At 40.3% G+C, this 19,031-nt stretch overlaps 1 protein-coding gene across 5 annotated transcripts in view; it reads right to left on the reverse strand.

Moving 5' to 3' along the window:
* KDM3A (lysine demethylase 3A) overlaps positions 1-16,284 on the reverse strand; it is a 57,467-nt gene extending 41,183 nt beyond the window's left edge. For 2 of the 5 annotated variants that reach the window (XM_060187376.1, XM_060187375.1), the window contains exons 1-8: positions 15,707-15,921; positions 14,965-15,182; positions 8,952-9,107; positions 7,184-7,294; positions 3,775-3,877; positions 2,434-2,558; positions 2,110-2,182; positions 1,925-2,013 (exon numbers count right to left, since the gene is read on the reverse strand). In XM_060187376.1, the coding sequence (XP_060043359.1) occupies positions 1,925-2,013; positions 2,110-2,182; positions 2,434-2,558; positions 3,775-3,877; positions 7,184-7,294; positions 8,952-9,107; positions 14,965-15,144 (837 nt within the window). In that variant the 5' untranslated portion in view covers positions 15,145-15,182; positions 15,707-15,921. Of the gene's footprint in view, positions 1-1,924; positions 2,014-2,109; positions 2,183-2,433; positions 2,559-3,774; positions 3,878-4,790; positions 4,862-7,183; positions 7,295-8,951; positions 9,108-14,964; positions 15,183-15,706; positions 15,922-16,203 lie in introns of those variants that run through there. The other 3 variants (XM_060187374.1, XM_060187373.1, XM_060187377.1) reach the window with 3 other exon arrangements.
* Between the last annotated feature and the right edge of the window lie 2,747 nt (positions 16,285-19,031).

Below are 19,031 nucleotides of genomic sequence, written 5' to 3' on the forward strand. Positions count from 1 at the left end.
TCATCTACCTAATCCTAAACTCCATCATCCAATCACCACCCAGAAAGTCAAACACATCTGAAAGTGTGAACACAGTAGGATGTATGCCAAGTATGTTACTGTACTCACCTTGCACTTATATATTTAAGTATGCTCTCTTTCCCCTTCCCCTTTCTAACTCTACACCTCTCCAGCTATCTTGAAATCTTGACCAGGCCAGTGTTCACACAAAATATCATCCAGAATACCAAAACAAAGTACTGATATAAAAAAATTCCCAACATGCTACAATAGAATGTGAGAAGAGGGAACTGGTTATAAAATAAATGAAGACCTTCGTGAAATATATGGGGGTGGGGGGAGCCAGACAAAATGTGAATAGTAAGGAGTCTGAAAAGTACAATACAATCAATGTTTATTTTCTTCACAATTTCTTTCTGAGTTTATCAACAAAATAACTTTTACCATTAAAATTTCTGAAATGTCTCAAATTTTGCTCTGGTGAACATCTATCATCTCCAAATTCCTTTAGAATAAAATGACTATTGAAGGGTTTAACTGCTGAAACATAGATTCCTAAAACATCAAATGTATATTCTCATTTCAAATGTGGACGCCTCTGATAGGTTAAAGAGATTTACCTCCTGGCCAAAGTTCAGGCTTAAACAAAACAAAACTGTCATTGTGCACAACAAGTTCAGGAGCGCATAAGCCTTCTGAATTGAACAAAATGCTGACAAATCAAAAAGGCATACTTCTTTTGTGTTAAGTATGATAGGGAGAGAATCATTTGCACGTGTAGACATTCTTTCACAAGCATCTCCCTGCAGGTTTTCTTGCTCAACTACTTGTCCCATTACTGACAGACTTTACACTTGAGGAACAAACACCTTCCCAGAACTACAGGAGCTTTGCCTGAACCCCAGGTTGATTCCATTAGCGTATCATTTCTTCTTGTCTGGCCCTCTCCTCAATATGCTATCTTCACACCATTTATACTGATACTTTCTTCCCGTAGACAACAGGGTGCTGATAATTTATGCAATGTCAAAACTTGACAGAATCACTATTGTTTCCTTTTTACCTTCTAGCATTGACAATATCTTCAGTTATGTTACTTGACATAGCTCCAAAGTGCAATGATCACTTGCTTGATACTTTCACCTTGTAGTCTTTAGTAATTACTTTCCCATTGTAAACTTTTAAGGCAAGAATGGAAATACTAATTTCCACAATTATCTCTTCCTTCTTTCCTGAACAACCCCAAGATCAGGCTTACACACTTGGAAGAAAAACAGAGGTATCAGATACCTTAGATTACAAAAGTTTTGGTTAAGTGTCAAAGTTCCTGTTGTTTATATAAAAGTTTAAGATAAGGGGAAATTTTCTAATCTTAACTGCCCAGATTCTTTTTTTTTTCCTATATAATGCAGGTTTTTTAAAAATTTTTATTTTTAAGTATTTATAATACGCAGTACTTGCTTTGCTTCAAGTTAAAGCTGAACCTTGGTCTGCCTTGACCCAAAATACTTGTCCTGGTCTACTATGAGGCCATTTATTTTGCTTTGCATTGAGTACCCACGTCAATGTTCCCACCATAATGTTCCCAAAGAACTTAACAATATTGACTTGGCAATTTCAATATGTTAAACTCTTGCCCGGAACAGAGTAGAGTGAGATATTTTTGATAACTGTAAGACAGGAAAGTATTCAGTTAATTAAAGTACATTTAGAGACCTAAGTTGTGAAAAAATAGTGAACCAGAAACTTATATTATCTCCATCTGCTTGACTGTAGAAATTATGGCCATGATCCGGAATAAGCAAGAAAAGACAAGAAAGCAGAGAACAACAGAAAATACAACTTTATAATTAACACAGTGGCTGTGCACTGATAAAGAGTTAAGGAAAGATTTACTCAAGTGACAGGAATAAAACAAGATTACCTCAGAGCAAGATTTTGCTTGTTTGGAAACTGTGCTCCCATTATTCTCAGATGACTTGCGTTTTGTAGCTCCCATTCTTGTAGAATTACCTAAAATATTTAAAAATAGGTAACTTAGCTTTCCTTTTTTTTCTTGAACATGAGGCAACAGGCAGCAAGAAGATTTATTCAAACAAGATATCTTACCACATGTCACAAAGTTATCATGTACAACTTCAACATGAATCAGTGCTGGATCAACAATTTTCAGTGCAGGAATCTTTAAAGAAATGAATACAGATACTGGAAAATTAAAAAAATCTCAGAAATTTACCAAAAGTTAGTTTCTATTCAATAACAATATGGCCTTCTTTTAAATAACTGTTAAAATAGCTATAAATCTTTATTCTAGCATTTTAATTTTAATACAAATAATAAATACATTTAACTCCTAGAAGATCACAAATTTCATGATTCTCTTCTCTTGTCAAGTTACTGTAATTATCATCATGTAGTTAGCATCATCTTTACCTCCTCACAGTTGACTTGAAGAGTTTTTGATGCTGGGTTGCCATTTACAATGGTTGCAGAAAACCACTGAGTAGATGGGTCCAAGCTGTAGATTTTTACTTCTGATCCAACTAAGTTTTTATCACCTTAAAAGAAAAAAATGAAAGAATTAAAAGTAATTCCACTAGTCTGGGAGGTGGCACAGTGGATAAAGCATCGGACTCTCAAGCATGAGGCCCTGAGTTCAATTGGCAGCACATGTACCAGGGTGATGCCTGATTCTTTTTCTCTCTCCTCCTATGTTTTTCATTAATAAATAAATAAAATTTATATTTAAAAAAATTCAGGGGGCTGGGCGGTAGCGCAGTAGGTTAAGTGCATATGACGCAAAGCGCAAGGACCAGCATAAGGATCCTGGTTTGAGCTCCCAGCTCCCCACCTGCGGGGGGGGTGGTGGTGGTCGTAAAGCAGGTTTGCAGGTGTCTTTTTCTCCTCCTCTCTGTTTTCCCCTCCTCTCTCAATTTCTCTCTGTCCTATTCAACAACAACAGCTATAATAACAACAACAATAGCAACCACAATAAGGTCAACAAAATGGGAAAAATAGCCCCCAGGAGCAGTAGATTCATAGTGCTGACCTGGAGGCAAATAAATAAATAGATAAATAAATAAATATTCCAGTGATTTGCATTCTCTGCTAATAGTACCAACTGCCTTTTCCTATATCTTTTTAAAAAACACTTAAGACATTAAAAGATACTGCTATAAATATAAAAAGACATCTCAGCAAAGCTAGGAGGAAAAAAAAATGTTAAGTTTTCAAATTCCGGCTTATCACAGAGTGGCAATGTACTTATTCTACCATTTGTATAAGACCAAGTAGTATTAAGCAATTCTCTAAACCTAACATGCTTTCCCACATAATTTTAGAGAATCGAACTTCAGGAGAATCAACAAAACTGCTAATACTGATTGCATACTGTGGCATTGACCAAGAAACTCAACAGCAATCAATGACAAGATCACAATGAGTAAATTAATTTTTTAATCAGTTTTGTGAGATGAATTCTAAACATAGTACACATTCTATGTCAAAATATAATTGAGATTTTTAAAAAAATCTGTTCTACTTCTATAGTTTTCACGTTTAAGTCCAGAGTTTTCCAAATTTCAGAAGCTTTAGGATAAATTATATCAACAAAATGCATGCAGCCCTTCAATTACCTAGTTACACAAGGAAAACAGCAGAGGAATTTCTAAAAACTTAGAAATTTCAATGAAAGAATGAGTGAGAATAGCCAGAGTGCAGTTTCTCATAAGCTAAACGTGGACAACTAATGAACTGAGAAAAAAATCTATATACCTTGTAAAAGATGGCTTTCATCCAAATGTTTCATAATCAAAGCTTGAAATTCTTTACTGACATTCTGGTTATCCATAAGAGAAAGTCGAAGGTTGTTTACATCCTGAAAAAAGGAAGATTGTTAAGGTAAAAATATGTACTTCTTAAGTGTCAATGGATTTTCCAGCCAGTTAAAATAGCGTCAAATAACCATTTGATGATACCAAGTCATTGCCACTCCAATGAACTGAGCAGGTCAGAGAATAGGAAATCATCTAAGTATCACGAGTGTATGGAAGACAGATGTCACTGAAAACTAAGAACATAATAAATGACTTAAAAATGAATTTTAGGGAGTTGGGCAGTAGCTCAGCGGCACAAAGCGCCTGGACCAGAGTAAGAATCCCGGTTCGAGCCCCCGGCTCCCCACCTGCAGGGAAGTCGCTTCACAGGCGGTGAAGCAGGTCTGCAGGTGTCTATCTTTCTCTCCCCCTCTGTCTTCCCCTCCCTCTCTCCGTTTCTCTCTGTCCTATCCAACAGCAACAACATCAATAACAACAACAACTACAACAACAATAAAAAACAAGAGCAACAACAGGAAATAATATAAAATAGCACTTTCCAGAAAACAATGCTAAGAAGTAAAAAGTACTATGTAGCTCATGAAATAAGTTGTTAATAGCACCTCCTAGATGTTGTTCCTTGACCCTTAAAATCAAGTTAGGCACAAAAAAACATCAACATACCTACCTGACACATGTGGGTAACTATAATCTACTAAACAAAAGCATCTTCTTCTGTTTCAATTTCCTTAAACTTTATAAAATAAGAGTGTAAATTATGTTTTCACTAAATTCCAGGATATTTTGAATAGAGAGCAAGTGAGTGCGTTGAATTTCCCAATACAGGTTCAATAGTGAAAATACCCACTAACCTAAGCTGTCTTCTAGAAAATAAACTGGCTTAATTGTTCTACAGGCAAGAGAAGCAAGTTATATCACAAAACAGAAGTGGGTAAAGAAGATTATTTAAACTACCTAAATGAAAACTGAAAGATGATCATTATTGTACGATGCAAGGAGTGATCTGTGTATTCTTCCCCTCTCGTTAAAATTTCACGATAAAGAAAGTGATCACACATACACATACAGAAGTTCAAATGGAAGTTCAAAGTGGTGAAAGTTCTGCAAGTCAATTGGAAAGAACACACACACTCACCAAGTTCTAAAAGACATCACAGTGTCTCTTCAGTATTAATAACGTCACGGGTCATTTTTAAAGTGACATTACTAACATGGAGCATAAAAATTTGGTATGCTGGCGTATTGCACCAAAGTAAAAGACTCTGGGGTGGGTCGGTGGGGAGAATACAGGTCCATGAAGGATGATAAATGACATAGTGGGGGTTGTATTGTTATATGGGAAACTGGGGAATGTTATGCATGTACAAACTATTGTATTTACGGTTGAATGTAAAACATTAAATAAATAAATAAAAACATTAATTCCCCAATAAATAAATTAAAAAAAATGACATAGTGGGGGTTGTATTGTTAAATGGGAAACTGGGGAATGTTATGCATGTACAAACTATTGTATTTACTATTGAATGTAAAACATTAATTCCCCAATAAAGAAATAAATTTAAAAAAAATTTGGTATGCTAAATAGACTTCGAAAAGAACATTTGTTTACTCTATGAGAGATGAAACACAAGGGAGAATGCCACCCTACTGACTGTATCTCAGTTGAAAATATTCATCAGCAACTCAAGGTCTTTTTTTTTTAAAGACAGAGAGGCAGAAAGGCAAAAGCAACAAAGGGGGAGAGGGGGACAGAGAGAAAGAGAACACAACACTAAACCTTCCCTCGATGAGGTGGAGGCTATGCTCAAACCTGCCAGCACTGCTGAAGAGAGCTACTTTGCCAGTGCAGAACTTTTTTTTTTGGGGGGGTCCCTCTACACATCCTTTTCTGTGATTAGTAGTGAAAGTCACAAAGTACTGATTTGGGGATTACAAACACACTTTAGCATGTAAGTGATTTTACAAATATAGAATCCATGAATAATGATGGGATACACACGTGTACATACAAAAAATAGTGAGCCTTAAAAATTATTTTTGTGGGAGTTGGGTGGTAGTACAGCGGGTTAAGCGCAGGTGGCGCAAAGTTCAAGAATCTCAGTTTGAGTCCCCAGCTTCCCACCTGCAGGGAAGTCAATTTACAAGTGGTGAGGCAGGTCTGCAAGTGTCTGTCTATTTCTCCTCTCTATCCTCCCCTTCTCTCTCCATGTCTCTCTGTCCTAACAACATCAATAACAACAATAATAACTACAACAACAATGAAAAACAAGGGCAACAAAAGGGAAAATAAATTTATTTTTGTGTTAGGCAGGGAAAGACAGCATAATGGTTATGCAAAAAAAAGACTTTGGATAAAAGACTTTGCATAACGTTTATGCAAAGAGACTCTCGTGACTGAGGCTCCAAAGTCCCACATTCAAGCCTCTGCACAACAACAAACCAAAGCTCAATAGTGCTCTGGTAAACAAAGATTTTCATGCCTGAGGCTCTGAGGCCCCAAGTTCAATACCTTGCACCATGAGCCAGAGCTGAGCACTGCTCTGGTAAAAAATAAAATTATTTTTGTGTAGTTACCTAAGGGTTACACATACAAACAGATACACAGAGAGAGAAAGAAGGGGGGCTTTGTCCTTCTAACCCCAAATGAAGCTGGTCCGAAGGTAGTGGGTTATTAGAAAAACTATTTAACGTTAGTGTCACTAACCCCAAATGCAGCACCAGTACAAGAGCTAATACACAGGGATGATGCTCAACAACCAACTTCTGACAGGGTGATGGGTACTTTTTGTGCTACATATCGAAATCAGAGCAATCAATACTTTAATTTCTTATGTTAACAGAATTTAGTTAGGGGCCAGGGAGACAGCATAATGGTTATGTAAAAGACTTTCATGCCCTGGGTGAGTCCCCAGCACTACCAAAAAGACAGAGCTGAATAGTGTTTTGGTCTCTCTCTCTGTATATATCTCTCATTAAAAATAACTTCAAAGGGAGTCGGGCGGTAGCACAGCGGGTTAAGCGCACGTGGCACAAAGTGCAAGGACCAGCTTATGGACCCTGGTTTGAGCACTGGCTTCCTACCAGCAGGGGAATCGCTTCACAGGCGGTGAAGCAGGTCTGCAGGTATCTGTCTTTCTCTCCTCCTCTGTCTTTCCCTCCTCTCCATTTCTCTGTCCAATCCAACAATGATGACATCAGTAACAACCACAATAATAGCTACAATAATAAAACAAGGGCAACAAAAGGGAAAATAAATAAATAAAATAAGTAAATAAATAAATATCTAAAAAAATAACTTAAAAGAATTTAGTTATTTCTATTTTTAGGATTTAAGTCTAATTTACCTGTATAGGCTTCAAGAGGTCTCTAGAAAGAAACAGTCTTTCTTGATCTCCTAGAAAGCGAATAGAAGTTATGGATCCCAAACCAGCTTTGTCCAATAGAGATTTGTACATCTAAAACAAAAGAAAACGTGTTGTTAGCATAAATCTGAAAATGAAGACCAGAAACTCTGCAAAGACATAAATGATTTTTTTTAACCTGCCAGCATTTCAATAACATTCATTTATATAACTACAACAAAGTCACACAAATTCTACCCTATTTCTTAAATTGTAAACAACAATTTAAACCAGATATATACAATTGGGAGTCATCATTGTATATCTGAAATCACAAATGCATGACTTTCTCTAAACTCATACCAAAAAATCTGTTTGAGTAAGCCTTTTGGAAGTTCTTGATACTTGTAGCAGAAAACACAAAGAACAAAATAAACTTTGACCAAAATGATTCAATCACTCCTAACCTCCAGCATCTCTTCTCCCCCATGGGCAAGATCTTAACTTTACTAGCACAGCACTTGAGGCCCAGCCCTTCATTATCTGGTCAGCCTTTTGGGCTTCACTCTAGTCTTTAAAACTACCCAAATTTGGGGGTCAGGTGGTAGCGCATGTGGCACAAAGCAAGGACTGGCTTAAGGATCCTGGTTTGAGGCCCCGGCACCCCACCTGCAGAGGGGAGTTGCATCACAGGTGGTGAAGCAGGTCTACAGGTGTCTATCTTTCTCTCCATTTCTCTCTGTCCTATCCAATAACAACAACATCAATAATAACTACAATAATAAAACAAGGGCAACAAAAAGGAATAAATAAATATTAAAAAGAATTAAAAAAAAAAAAACTACCCAAATCTGTAGCCCCAGTTCATGTGTCATAAAACCTGAACTGGTTTTCCTAGATACAATGTAGAGAAGGCACAATCCTATTTTGACTGTCACTATCTTTAGAGCCAAAGAAGATTATGAACCAAAGGAACCTGAAGAGATAATAAATAATAAGATCAAGACCGGAAAACCCTTAAAAAGGTCAGGAGACAGTTACTACCACTGAGTGCCAGCATATTACTGTAATATACAAGTGCCACAAGGTCCCAGTGGTCATATCTTGCTTTTTCTTCTCTCTAGGAAAGACTGAAAGTCTAGGTCTTCAGGGGGTGCTTTGCACACTTTTTAAACATAAATAACTAATCCAAACTTTTAAAAGATACTGTAAGTCAAATCAAACAGATATGTTTACTTCTGTCTGCTTTTATTAAAAAAAAAAAAAAATACAGAGGTAGAGAAGTAGACAGAGTTTAAGAGATCACAACAACAAATCTTCCTTTAATGGAGTGAGGACCAAACCTGGGTCACGCATATGACAAAGCTGCTTCATCAGCCAAGTGAGCTATTTCACTGGCCCCTGTCTGCTGAGTTTAAACCTCTGACCTAGACATCTTCCACACTACTTCTATCCTCACTTCAAGTGAAAAAAGCAAATCCTGAGAAAGCCAAGGGTTCAGAAAATGCTGGGTGTCTTTCTATCCTATCTACCCCCCCAAAAAAATATACATAATCAAATCAAGTCATACAGAGAAAACCAAATCTGAATGGCCTCACTTCTAAGTGGGATCTCAAGAAACAAAGCAAGGGAACAGACAAAATCAATTCAAAGTAAACCCTTGAATTTAGTCTACAGAACTGAGCTTGCCCGAAGTTAGGCACATTTTCCATGTTTCACTCAAAACACACTGCTCTTTTCATGCAATCAACAACACTCAGGTTTTACTCACTATTGCAGGCCACTGCACAGTCCGTTCAGAAATTTCAGGAGACTTTCGTTCAGCCAAAACCAAGTTATGTTCTACTAAAAATGCTCTCCGAAGATGACCATAGACGTCTATCCATCTTCTCTTCCTCCAAGATTCTCCATCAAACTCTACACACACCTAGACAAATAGAATTATAAACAGTAAAAGAGAAAATCCAATAAAAACAAAATGCCAAGTTGAATTCTTCCCTTATTATTCTATTAGAAATGTTTAAGCAGTATCTTTTTTGTCTCCCTCTTGGGTTTTCACTGGGGCTCAGTGCTGCCACTACAAATCCACCACTCCCAGCAGCCATCTTTCTTTTTTTTTTTTTTTTGTCCTATTTTTTAATTGGATAGGACAGAGAGAAATTGAGAGGGGAGAGTGAGATAAAGACATCTGTGGTCCAGGAGGTGGCGCAGCAAATAAAGCATTGGACTCTCAAGTGTGAGGTCCGGAGTTCAATCCCTGGCAGCACATATACGAGAGTGATGTCTGGCTCCTTCTCTCTCCTCCTATCTTTCTCATTAATAAATAAATAAAATCTTACAAAAAAAAAAAAAAGAGAGAGAGACATCTGCAAACCTGCTTCGATCAATGAAGCAGAAGAGAAAGGCCACAAATGAGCCCACATAAGAAGCCACCGAATATATGACAAAAGGGCCAAAACCATTCAGTGGGGTAAAGAATGTCTCTTCAGGGAGTTGATTGGTAGCACAGCGGGTTAAGTGCACTTGGCGCAAAGCGCAAGGTTCGAACCCCCGGCTCCCCACCTGCAGGGGAGTCGCTTCACAGGCTGTGAAGCAGGTCTGCAGGTGTCTTTCTCTCCCCCTCTCTATCTTCCCCTCCTCTCTCCATCTCTCTCTGTCCTATCAAACAATGATGACATCAATAACAATAACTACAACAACAATAAAAAACAGTGGCAACAAAAGGGAAAATAAATAAAATATTAAAAAAAAATTTTAAAAAGAATGTCTCTTCAAATGGTGCTGGGAAAATTGGACAGCCACATGTAGAAAAGTGAACATCTACCACCACCTAATACCATACAAGATGACTGGCTAAATAAGTTATAGGATATATATTCAATGAATACTACCTCTGCAGTAAAAGGTGGTATTGTGTTCTTTGGGACAAAATGAATGGAACTAGAGGTGATTATACTTAACAAAATATGCAAAGAGATGAAAGACAACTAAGAGATACTTTCACTCATATGTAAAGTCTAGAACTGATACATACAACCTTGTAAAAAACAAACAAAAAAACAGAAGCAAAAAAAAACCTGTTTCTAAGACTTTTGAGAACTTTGGTGGCTATCTTTGGGAGGTGAGAGGGTAGGAACACAGAACTTTGGTGGTGGGTATGGGATGAACTATACACTGTAATCTTACAATCTAGTAACCCACTATTACAAATAAAAAATGGGGAAAAATAAGGCTAAAGTTCTTATAACCATACCTACCTATGATGTGTTGCTATTCAAGAAAAAAAAATGCCAGTGTTTCAGTGTATTATTTATTTTTATATTTATTTCCCCTTTTGTTGCCCTTGTTGTTGTAGTTATTATATTGTTGTTGTTGATGTCATCGTTAGATAGGACAGAGAGAAATGGAGAGAGGAGGGGAAGAGAAAGATAGACACCTGCAGACCTGCTTTACCACCTGTGAAGCGACTCCCCTGGTGCAGGTGTGTGTGTGTGGGGGGCTCGAACCAGGATCGCTGCGCCAGTCCCAGTCCTTTGTGCCATGTGTGTTAAGCTGCACTACCGCCCGACTCCCTCAGTATATTATTTTTAACTACATTTCCATGAAGAGAAAACTTTGATTCACATTAATTTATTCAAGTATTTTAGCAAACAATATATGTGAAGCAGTGCAGGTGCTGGAGCCATAGATGTCAGCAAAATGAACAACTATTATCACTCTGCCTGAATCATAGAGCTTACTGTTTACTGTCTGAAGACAAATTTGGGCATATTATTTAACTTCTTTAAATATCAACTTAAAACACTTTTATAAAAAAGAATGATTTACCATCTAGGATATTTCTGTGAGGACTAAATTATTTTCCATAAAGTAAGCATTTGTTATTATGCTGCAGTTGTTATGTCTTAACTAATTTTTTTATCTTTATTAATTTTTTAATTATTATCTTTATTTATTGGATAGAGACAGAAATGGGGAGGGAAGGAGTGATAGGGAGGGAGACACCTGAAGCCCTGCTTCACCACTTGCAAAGTTTCTTCCCGTAGGTGGGGACCCAGCACTTGTGCATTATAACATCTGTGCTCAACTAACCAAACCCCTAAGTTCTTAATAACAGTCAACTACTTGAAATAGTGCATTTAAGTTTGTAACTTGTTACAAAGTCTCTTTGTAGGTGAAACAAAGTTTTAACTTCATTAATATCAACTAAGCAAACCAGTGGAGACAGACTTGTTTCCCTTAGTACTAAGACAGTTGAATAAACTTGAATTTTATGCATTCACATTCGTCCCAGTCCCCAGTAGTACTCCACCCCTAAGAAATTGAGTACCTATGATGCATCTATTAAGAACAATGAACCGTGGTCCAGGAGGTGACGCAGTGGCTAAAACACTAGACTTTCAAGCATGAAGTCCTGAGCTCAATCCCTGGCATGTACCAGAGTTATGTCTGGTTCTTTCTCTCTCTCCTATCTTTCTCATTAATAAATAAATAAAATCTTAAAAAAAAAAAAAAAAAAGAACAATGAACCTACCTTCTCTGACCCATCTTGGAGGGAGCTAGAAGGAATTATGTTAAGTGAGCTAAGTCAGAAAGACAAAGCTGAGTATGGGATCTTCTTCTTCTAGCGTTTGCCAGCTGAGTATGGGATGATCCCACTCATCAACAGAAGTTGAGAAAGATGAACAGAATGGGAAACTCAAAGCAGAATCTGACTGAGTTTGGAGTATGACACCAAAGTACAAATCTCTGGGTGGAGGGTGAGAGTAGATGTTCAGCTTCAATGGGGGGGGGGGGATGACACACAGACCTTTGATGGTGGGAATGTTAATATATACTCCTATTAACTTATAGTCACAAATCACTATTTAATTAATATGAGAGGGGAAAAAATTGATTGAATGTCTCAAACTTTTTGATGCATAGACCGTAGCTCTAAGTATATGTTCCTTCAATCTAAGCACTTAAAACTTCAAATCGGTAAACTGACAGAATTTTAACAGTGGACTCAAATTGTTAATACATCTCTAATAATGACTTGTTCTTTGAAATATTAAATCTCCTGGGAGAATACAGGTCCATGAAAGATGATGAATGACATAGTGGGGGTTGTATTGTTAAATGGGAATCTGGGGAATGTTATGCATGTACAAACTATTGTATTTACTGTTGAATGTAAAACATTAATTCCCCAATAAAGAAATAAATTTAAAAAAAAAAAGAAAAAAGAAATATTAAATCTCCTAAAAGCGTAGACCAGAAGTAACTGGTGGCGTTACTTTATAAGAGACAGGTATATGTAAATAGCATTAAAGGACATAAATTATGGTGAGGTCATGTATGATACAGCAAATCCTAATGGGATTTTCAAACTTAACCCAATTGCCAAATAATTTGGTTATAGCAATAACTATTATTGCCTTCTTAAACCCTAAGACAGCAGGAAAGTTCTCCTTTCTCTATAAAGTCCATATTTCTCCCAGGTCCTGGAACCTATAGGGTGGGGCTCAATTTCCTGCATGCTTCTCTCAATTTACTCCAACTGATACTGCATCTGCTGATCCCAAGCTAATCAATGCAACCAGCACCACCTCGGACATGTTTCACTTCGGATTGTGTCCAGAGACGTCAGGTGTTGAATGTCAACCCTTCAGCTTCATTACTCTGGTGAGACCTTTCCTAGCTCATAGGACTCCTTAATTCCATTTGGGGTGGTGCACTCCTTAACAAAACCTCAAAACCTAGACATAGACCAGGGCCCATGAGATAGGGCAGATGTTCACATGTATCCATAAGTTAGGGGAAAACATACACCTTAAAGCAAAAGTGCACAATAGTTATCAGTGAGTCAATAAATGCAGCAAGTAGAAAAGCCTAAAAAGACAGCAGAAAGAGCCAACCTCTTAAATACCATGCTTAAATCCAACACATCTTTAATAAGATCAGGAAAGGAACACCTAGTAATTTCTTGTCACTTGCCAAAGACTAAAAACCATAAGTCTAACATCAAATCAATTCTCAAGACAAAATTTTACTCAGCAGATGAAACAAACCACACAATGATTGAAATCTACTACACAAGATCCATCATGCAGAATAGTTTGAGGAAAACAGGTTGGTCTCACTTTTACCACACATCTTTCTATAAGTTTGCTAAGACTTTCTATAACCAAGTTTACTAGAAAGAATGAAATAGAGGAGAAAAACCAAACTGCAGTCTCTGTCAGGAGTCAGCTCTAGATTAGGAAGTATGCAGGTTAAGAGGCAGACCATTGGGTTCAAATTTCCTGGGCAGAACACAAGCTCTGCCAATTCCCACATACACACCACCCTTGTCCAAGACATTTCACCTTTTTTCATTTTCATTTTTTCCCCAGCCTGCATAATGGGGCAATATTACTTCCTACCCTCTAAAGAACTGCTGTAAGGCTTAAATAAGATCCTACCTGTCACATGCTCAGTTCCTGACTGGTATGTGGCCTAGTGCTCAGTGGTTACTTCTCCTTCCTTCCTTCCTTCCTTTCTCTCTCTCTTTCTTTCTTTACCAGAGCACTGCTCAGCTCTGGCTTATGGTGAAGTGGGGACCTTTGGAACTTCAGGAATAAAAGTCTTTTTGCAGAACCATTATGCTTTCCCCTCAACTCTCAATGGTTACTTCTTTTCAGCATGAAGACAAGACACACATGGAAGCTTTAAAAATACAAAACTAAAGACTCCCCACGAAAAAAAACAAAACCTTATGAAGACTAATACTGGTTTACTGTCACCATGAAAATATTCAAACAAACACTTTAAAAAAAATCAACATTCATTATTCAACTGTTAATACTACAGCTCGTTTTCCTTATTAGAGCATAGTTCTCAAGAGAAAGCAACGATGTCTAACGATCAAGTGGAAGTACTCAAACATTCCCACTCATAAGCTTCCTTCAAGCTATCACCACGTTGGAGTGTTTGTTAGGGACTGGTTTCAGTAATTTTTTTGCACAAAGAAGCCTTTGTTGGTACAATGGCTTCCTAACTGGTTTGGCTGTTCCCAGACAAATCTTTTTCCATCAACACTTTTCTTACGGAAGAACAGTAACAATTTATCTTTTGGAAATGATCTAAGTGGAAGAAAGTTCTGTCATTCTGATTAACACACACACAAACACACCACTGGCCGCACTCATTCCGATCCCCCCAGTGGACCACCTCCAAGCCATTCCTCCACCAACCATATAAGGGGCAGCTCCACCCCGCTCTCCCCATACATGGTCACGTCCTACTCCCACCTGCAGTCTCATCACTCACAACCAGGAACCTGCTCTGGCCCTGACCCACCACATATGGACAAGCCCCCAACCTCCTTGCAGGACAGAGATAAACGCCGTCCTCCTCTTAACTCCATTTCAAGCAGGGCTAAAAGTTTAAAGGAAGTTGGGGGGAAGAAATGAAGATACACCGAACCGAGACGACTTGAAGGAAAGAGCTGTCAATCAAGCCCTCAATTCTTGAAGAAGGCAAACAACCCAGTCACCCCAGCAGAGCATTCACAGCCCCCCACAACCCTCCCCACCTGGGCAGAAGGGAGCACAGGGTCCAGCACACTAAGCACCTTGCTTGAAGTGGAGCGGGCAACCGAGACCCAGTACTCTGAGGTGGTGCGGCACCTTCGGACCAGAGACCAACTTTCCCGGTGGCCCCAGTACAGCCCAAGGGGAGGAGGGTGCCGCCTGTCTGTCTGTCAGTCTGTCTCAAGTGCCCAGAAAGGGCGCACAATGGGTCCGGGCCGCCGGCTTTACCTTCAGATCTTTCTTGGTCACGTCGGTGTGGGACACGGCCCGGATGGTCCCGGAGAGCCAGGGCCACTCGGCGACGCGCCCGGGGTCCCAGCTGTCGTGGCCGCCGCCGTCGGGGGCCGACAGGCTGAGGAATCGCTTCCCCACCAACACCGGCCAACTTTCTCCGAGCGTGAGCACCATGGCTTCCCCGCCCGCCTGCCCGCGGGAAGAGCTCCTCCCTGCAAAACCACACAAACAAAACGCATTGGGGGCGGCCGGGTACCCCCACCCGCCCCCCGCGAGCGCCCTCTCCTCCCCCGCCCCCCGGGAGCAGCGCGGCCGGGGCGGGGGCCGCACCCGCTCGGGGGACCCTCCCCACCCCGCGTCCTGCCCGCCCCCTCGGTCCCTCCCCCACCGCAAACACGGCCCCCGGCGCCGCATGACCCTCGCTCTTTCCCAAGTTTCGATTTTCCAGAAGCCCAATCCCACACGCAGGGGGAGCGAGGGGAAGGACGATCCGCGGCCGAAGCGGATTTCAAAGTGCTCTGCCCGCAGCCCGGGGAAGAAAAGGCCCCGCGGGCCGCCGCCGAGAGCCCGTCCCGGCAGCCCCGCGGGAGGGGCGACCCGCCCGCTCCGCACTTGTCCCGCCGCCCCGCCCAGACTCCCCGATGGAGACCATCACCACCCATTACCCGTCCCCCTCGAGCCCCTCGTCCCGGCCTGCGCCGCGAAGGCGACGGGAGGGGGGGCTCGGCGTCTTCACCTTTCTTCCTCTTCTCCCCGCAGCCGAGGCCGCAGCGCTGTTCCCCGCCTGACGCCTTCCTGAGTCACCCGCGGCGGCCGCCGTTTCAGCCGCCCTGCCGACTCTAGCTCCCACTTGGTTGAAGAGCTCTCACAAGACACGCACAGCATTAGGGCCCGCCTCCCCGGAACCGCTTCCGCCACTCATTGGCTGGATCCAAGGGTCTGGGCGGGGCTCTGAGGGAAAAGGCGAAAGGTTATTGGCCAGCCTGCTGGGGGCGGGGCGAGAGAAAAAAACAATCCTTGACTGCCTCCTCCCTTTCTCCCTCCCCCTTCCGACTCCCGGACGACCCCCATTAGGTTAAAGTACACAGAGCATAAGCGGCAGATTGCTCCGCCACAAGCCATTCTTTCCATTTGTTGCCGCTCAGTATGCAAAAAAAGTCCCGCAAAACGGTTATCAAGTTTAGAACCCAAAGGAAAATTGCACTGGTGCACAGTTAAGACTGAATAGCGAACCCCAGGGTTGTAAGTGCCTATAGGATGGCTCTTCAAGTGTATAGGCTGTCGAACGAAGACAGCTATTTTACTTGGCGGAAGAATCTCACAGGAAAGGGGTGAAGGCGGGGCAGAGTCGGAGGGGGAGGGAAGAGACTGGAACGTGCGGTTTCAGGCGTACTCAGCTAGGGGGAGGAGCGACACCAGAGGGAGGCCGATGCGCATGCGCCTTGAGGCGCAGCCGCTGCAGCTTGGACTGCTGGGTGAAATGGCCGCGGGAGGCGCAGGCGCAGGAGCACGTGGTGAAGCTCGTGGACCGTCTGAAGTCCGCCATTTTGAAGGAAAAATGAAGAAAGGTACAGTGTGTCTGGGAAATGACGTGGGCTAAGTCTACAACAAAAGAGGCCGCTCAGTAAAATGAAGAATGGGTTTATTTGTGTAAAGGAAGGATGAGAACATATTCTGAGACCAAAGAAATTGGAAAGACAAGATGAAGACTAGAATGATGCAAGAGATATAGGAGATGATTTTGGTGGACAAAGAAGATAAAAAATGATTGTGTGGTTTGGTCATCAAGTTTCGTTAAGGAAGAAATGGAATGAAGAAATTGAAGCCCTCATATTTATAAAAAGCTGCTCCTGATAAGGCATCACAGTCCTAATTATAATGAATGACGAATGTAAACTTCCAATCCTGCATGCATCAAAACAAAAATAGAGGAATATAGAAGTTATAAACGTGAGTTAAAAGACAAATGTGGGTTGTTATACTATTTAGCATATACTGAATAGGTGACAGCAAACTTTTTTTATTAATCATAAACTCTGAAGAATTAAATTTATAATTTGCAGACCAGTAAAAGTAGGAAAGGAAACTGGAAAAACTCAATACAACAAAAGTGAAGGAGAAGAAGAGGAGGAGGAGGGGGAAGAGGAAAAAGAAGAAGAAAGAAAGAAAGAAAGAAAGAAAGAAAGAAAGAAAGAAAACCAAGGACATAAGTAAACTGAACAGAAAGAAAAAGGGGAGTCCAAACATAATTATTCACAATAAATGTAAATGGGTTAAATTTACTTGTAAGTTAAAAATAATGTATTAAAATCCAACTGGAAATGACCACCAACAAACTTCAGCAATACAACATGAACTAGAAAACATTTTATTAGAAGATTTATTTAAAAAAAAAATTATCAACCAAATGGTAATCAAAAGGAAAATAACAATAGTATTAAAAAGAAAAAACTGACAATTTGTTATCAGAATACACAGTATAAATAAAACTATCCATAAAATAGATAATTGGATTATTTATTATTATTTATTTATTAAGGGACTAAGTTATAAAGCAGAACAAACTGTTTAATAAATGAGGAATCTAAAGGTAAGAATATAGTAGATGAGATTTAGGGTCTTCATTTTGGAAAAGGCTAGTAGGTCTATTTTAGGTGTATTCCTTGAGAGCTTGTTTGGAGGTTCTAGCAGGGGAGAGCAGCTACCCGGACTAAAGACCAGCCAGTCTCTGTTCAGGGTCCTCTTTGTCCAAGGGTGCAGGTTTGAGAGGAACACACTTCGCACTTGGAGTGGTGAGAGAGGAAGGGGACACCCGCCTAGCCAGCCAGATCAGCCAAATCAACCCTGGTAATCAATGGGGTTGGGGTGACAGAGGTAGCAGCCAGATCACCCTCACATCCAACTAGGAACATTCTAAGCTGCACTCTGTAGGACCATCTGACTTGAGTGGCAGAGTATGTTGACCCAACCTCCCTTCTGAGAATGGGGCAGTCCCTACCAATGTTGGCCCACATCAAGGGCAAGGTCCTGCAGAGATCCACAAGAAGGTTCACTATGTTGTTCCTGATGGAGATGACCAGTGACTGACAGTGCAGAGAGGGATTTGTTAGAGGTCTAGGTCCATCATGTCTTTGTAGGAATCCCAGGATTCCCTGACTAGGGCCCTGGATGATGGGGTAGCCTGGTAGTGACCAAAAGAGCCATTCTTAAAGTATGCCAGTCTCTTGCCCTTATCCAGCTTTTGTAATCAAGGTTATGCTTGTATGACAAGGTTATGCTAGTTATTTTCTATCTATTTCTCTAGATTTGTCCTCTTTTTTTTTTTTTTAAGATGTTATTTATTTATTTATGAAAAAGATGAGAGAGAAGGAACCAGAAACCACTCTGGCACATGTGCTACCAGGGATCAAACTCGGGACCTCATGCTTGAGAGCCCAAAGCTTTACCACTGCGCCACCTCCCGGACCACACTAGATTTGTCCTCTTGTTGCTATTCTTTTTACATGGAATATCTAGAATAAGACACATTCTATAGAGGCAGAAAGTAGGCTGGTAATTGTCTACAGTCAGGGAGGAGGGAAATGGAGAGTGACTGCTGAGTATGTATGGACTTTTCTTTTGTGATGATGACAGTGTTCAGGAATTCTATTGTGGTAATGGCTGAACAGCATGGAAAATGTACAAATGTCACTGAGTTATACACCTTCAGGTGATTGAAGTGGTGAGTTGTATATTATGTCAATTTTAACACATTCAGGTCTATACAAAACAATCAGTGGAGCTAGCTGACAAGGGGTAGGAAGCTGGTTGAATTTTCTTCCTCTTCCCAAAGGAATCATCTTCCCACTTTACTTTGCTTGTGACTTGTTGGAGATGTGGAACTGTAACATGTTCAGAGCACAACATCCTCTTGGTTTTCACCATTCTTCCATCCTCTTTTTTTTTTTTTAATTTTCTAATTATTTTATTTTTTTAATTTTTATTTATAAAAAGGAAACACTGACAAAAACACAGGCTTTGGGGATAAGAAGGGTACAACTCCACACAAATCCCAACACCAG

This window comes from Erinaceus europaeus, chromosome 3, assembly GCF_950295315.1.
Source record: "Erinaceus europaeus chromosome 3, mEriEur2.1, whole genome shotgun sequence".
NCBI lineage: Eukaryota > Metazoa > Chordata > Mammalia > Eulipotyphla > Erinaceidae > Erinaceus > Erinaceus europaeus.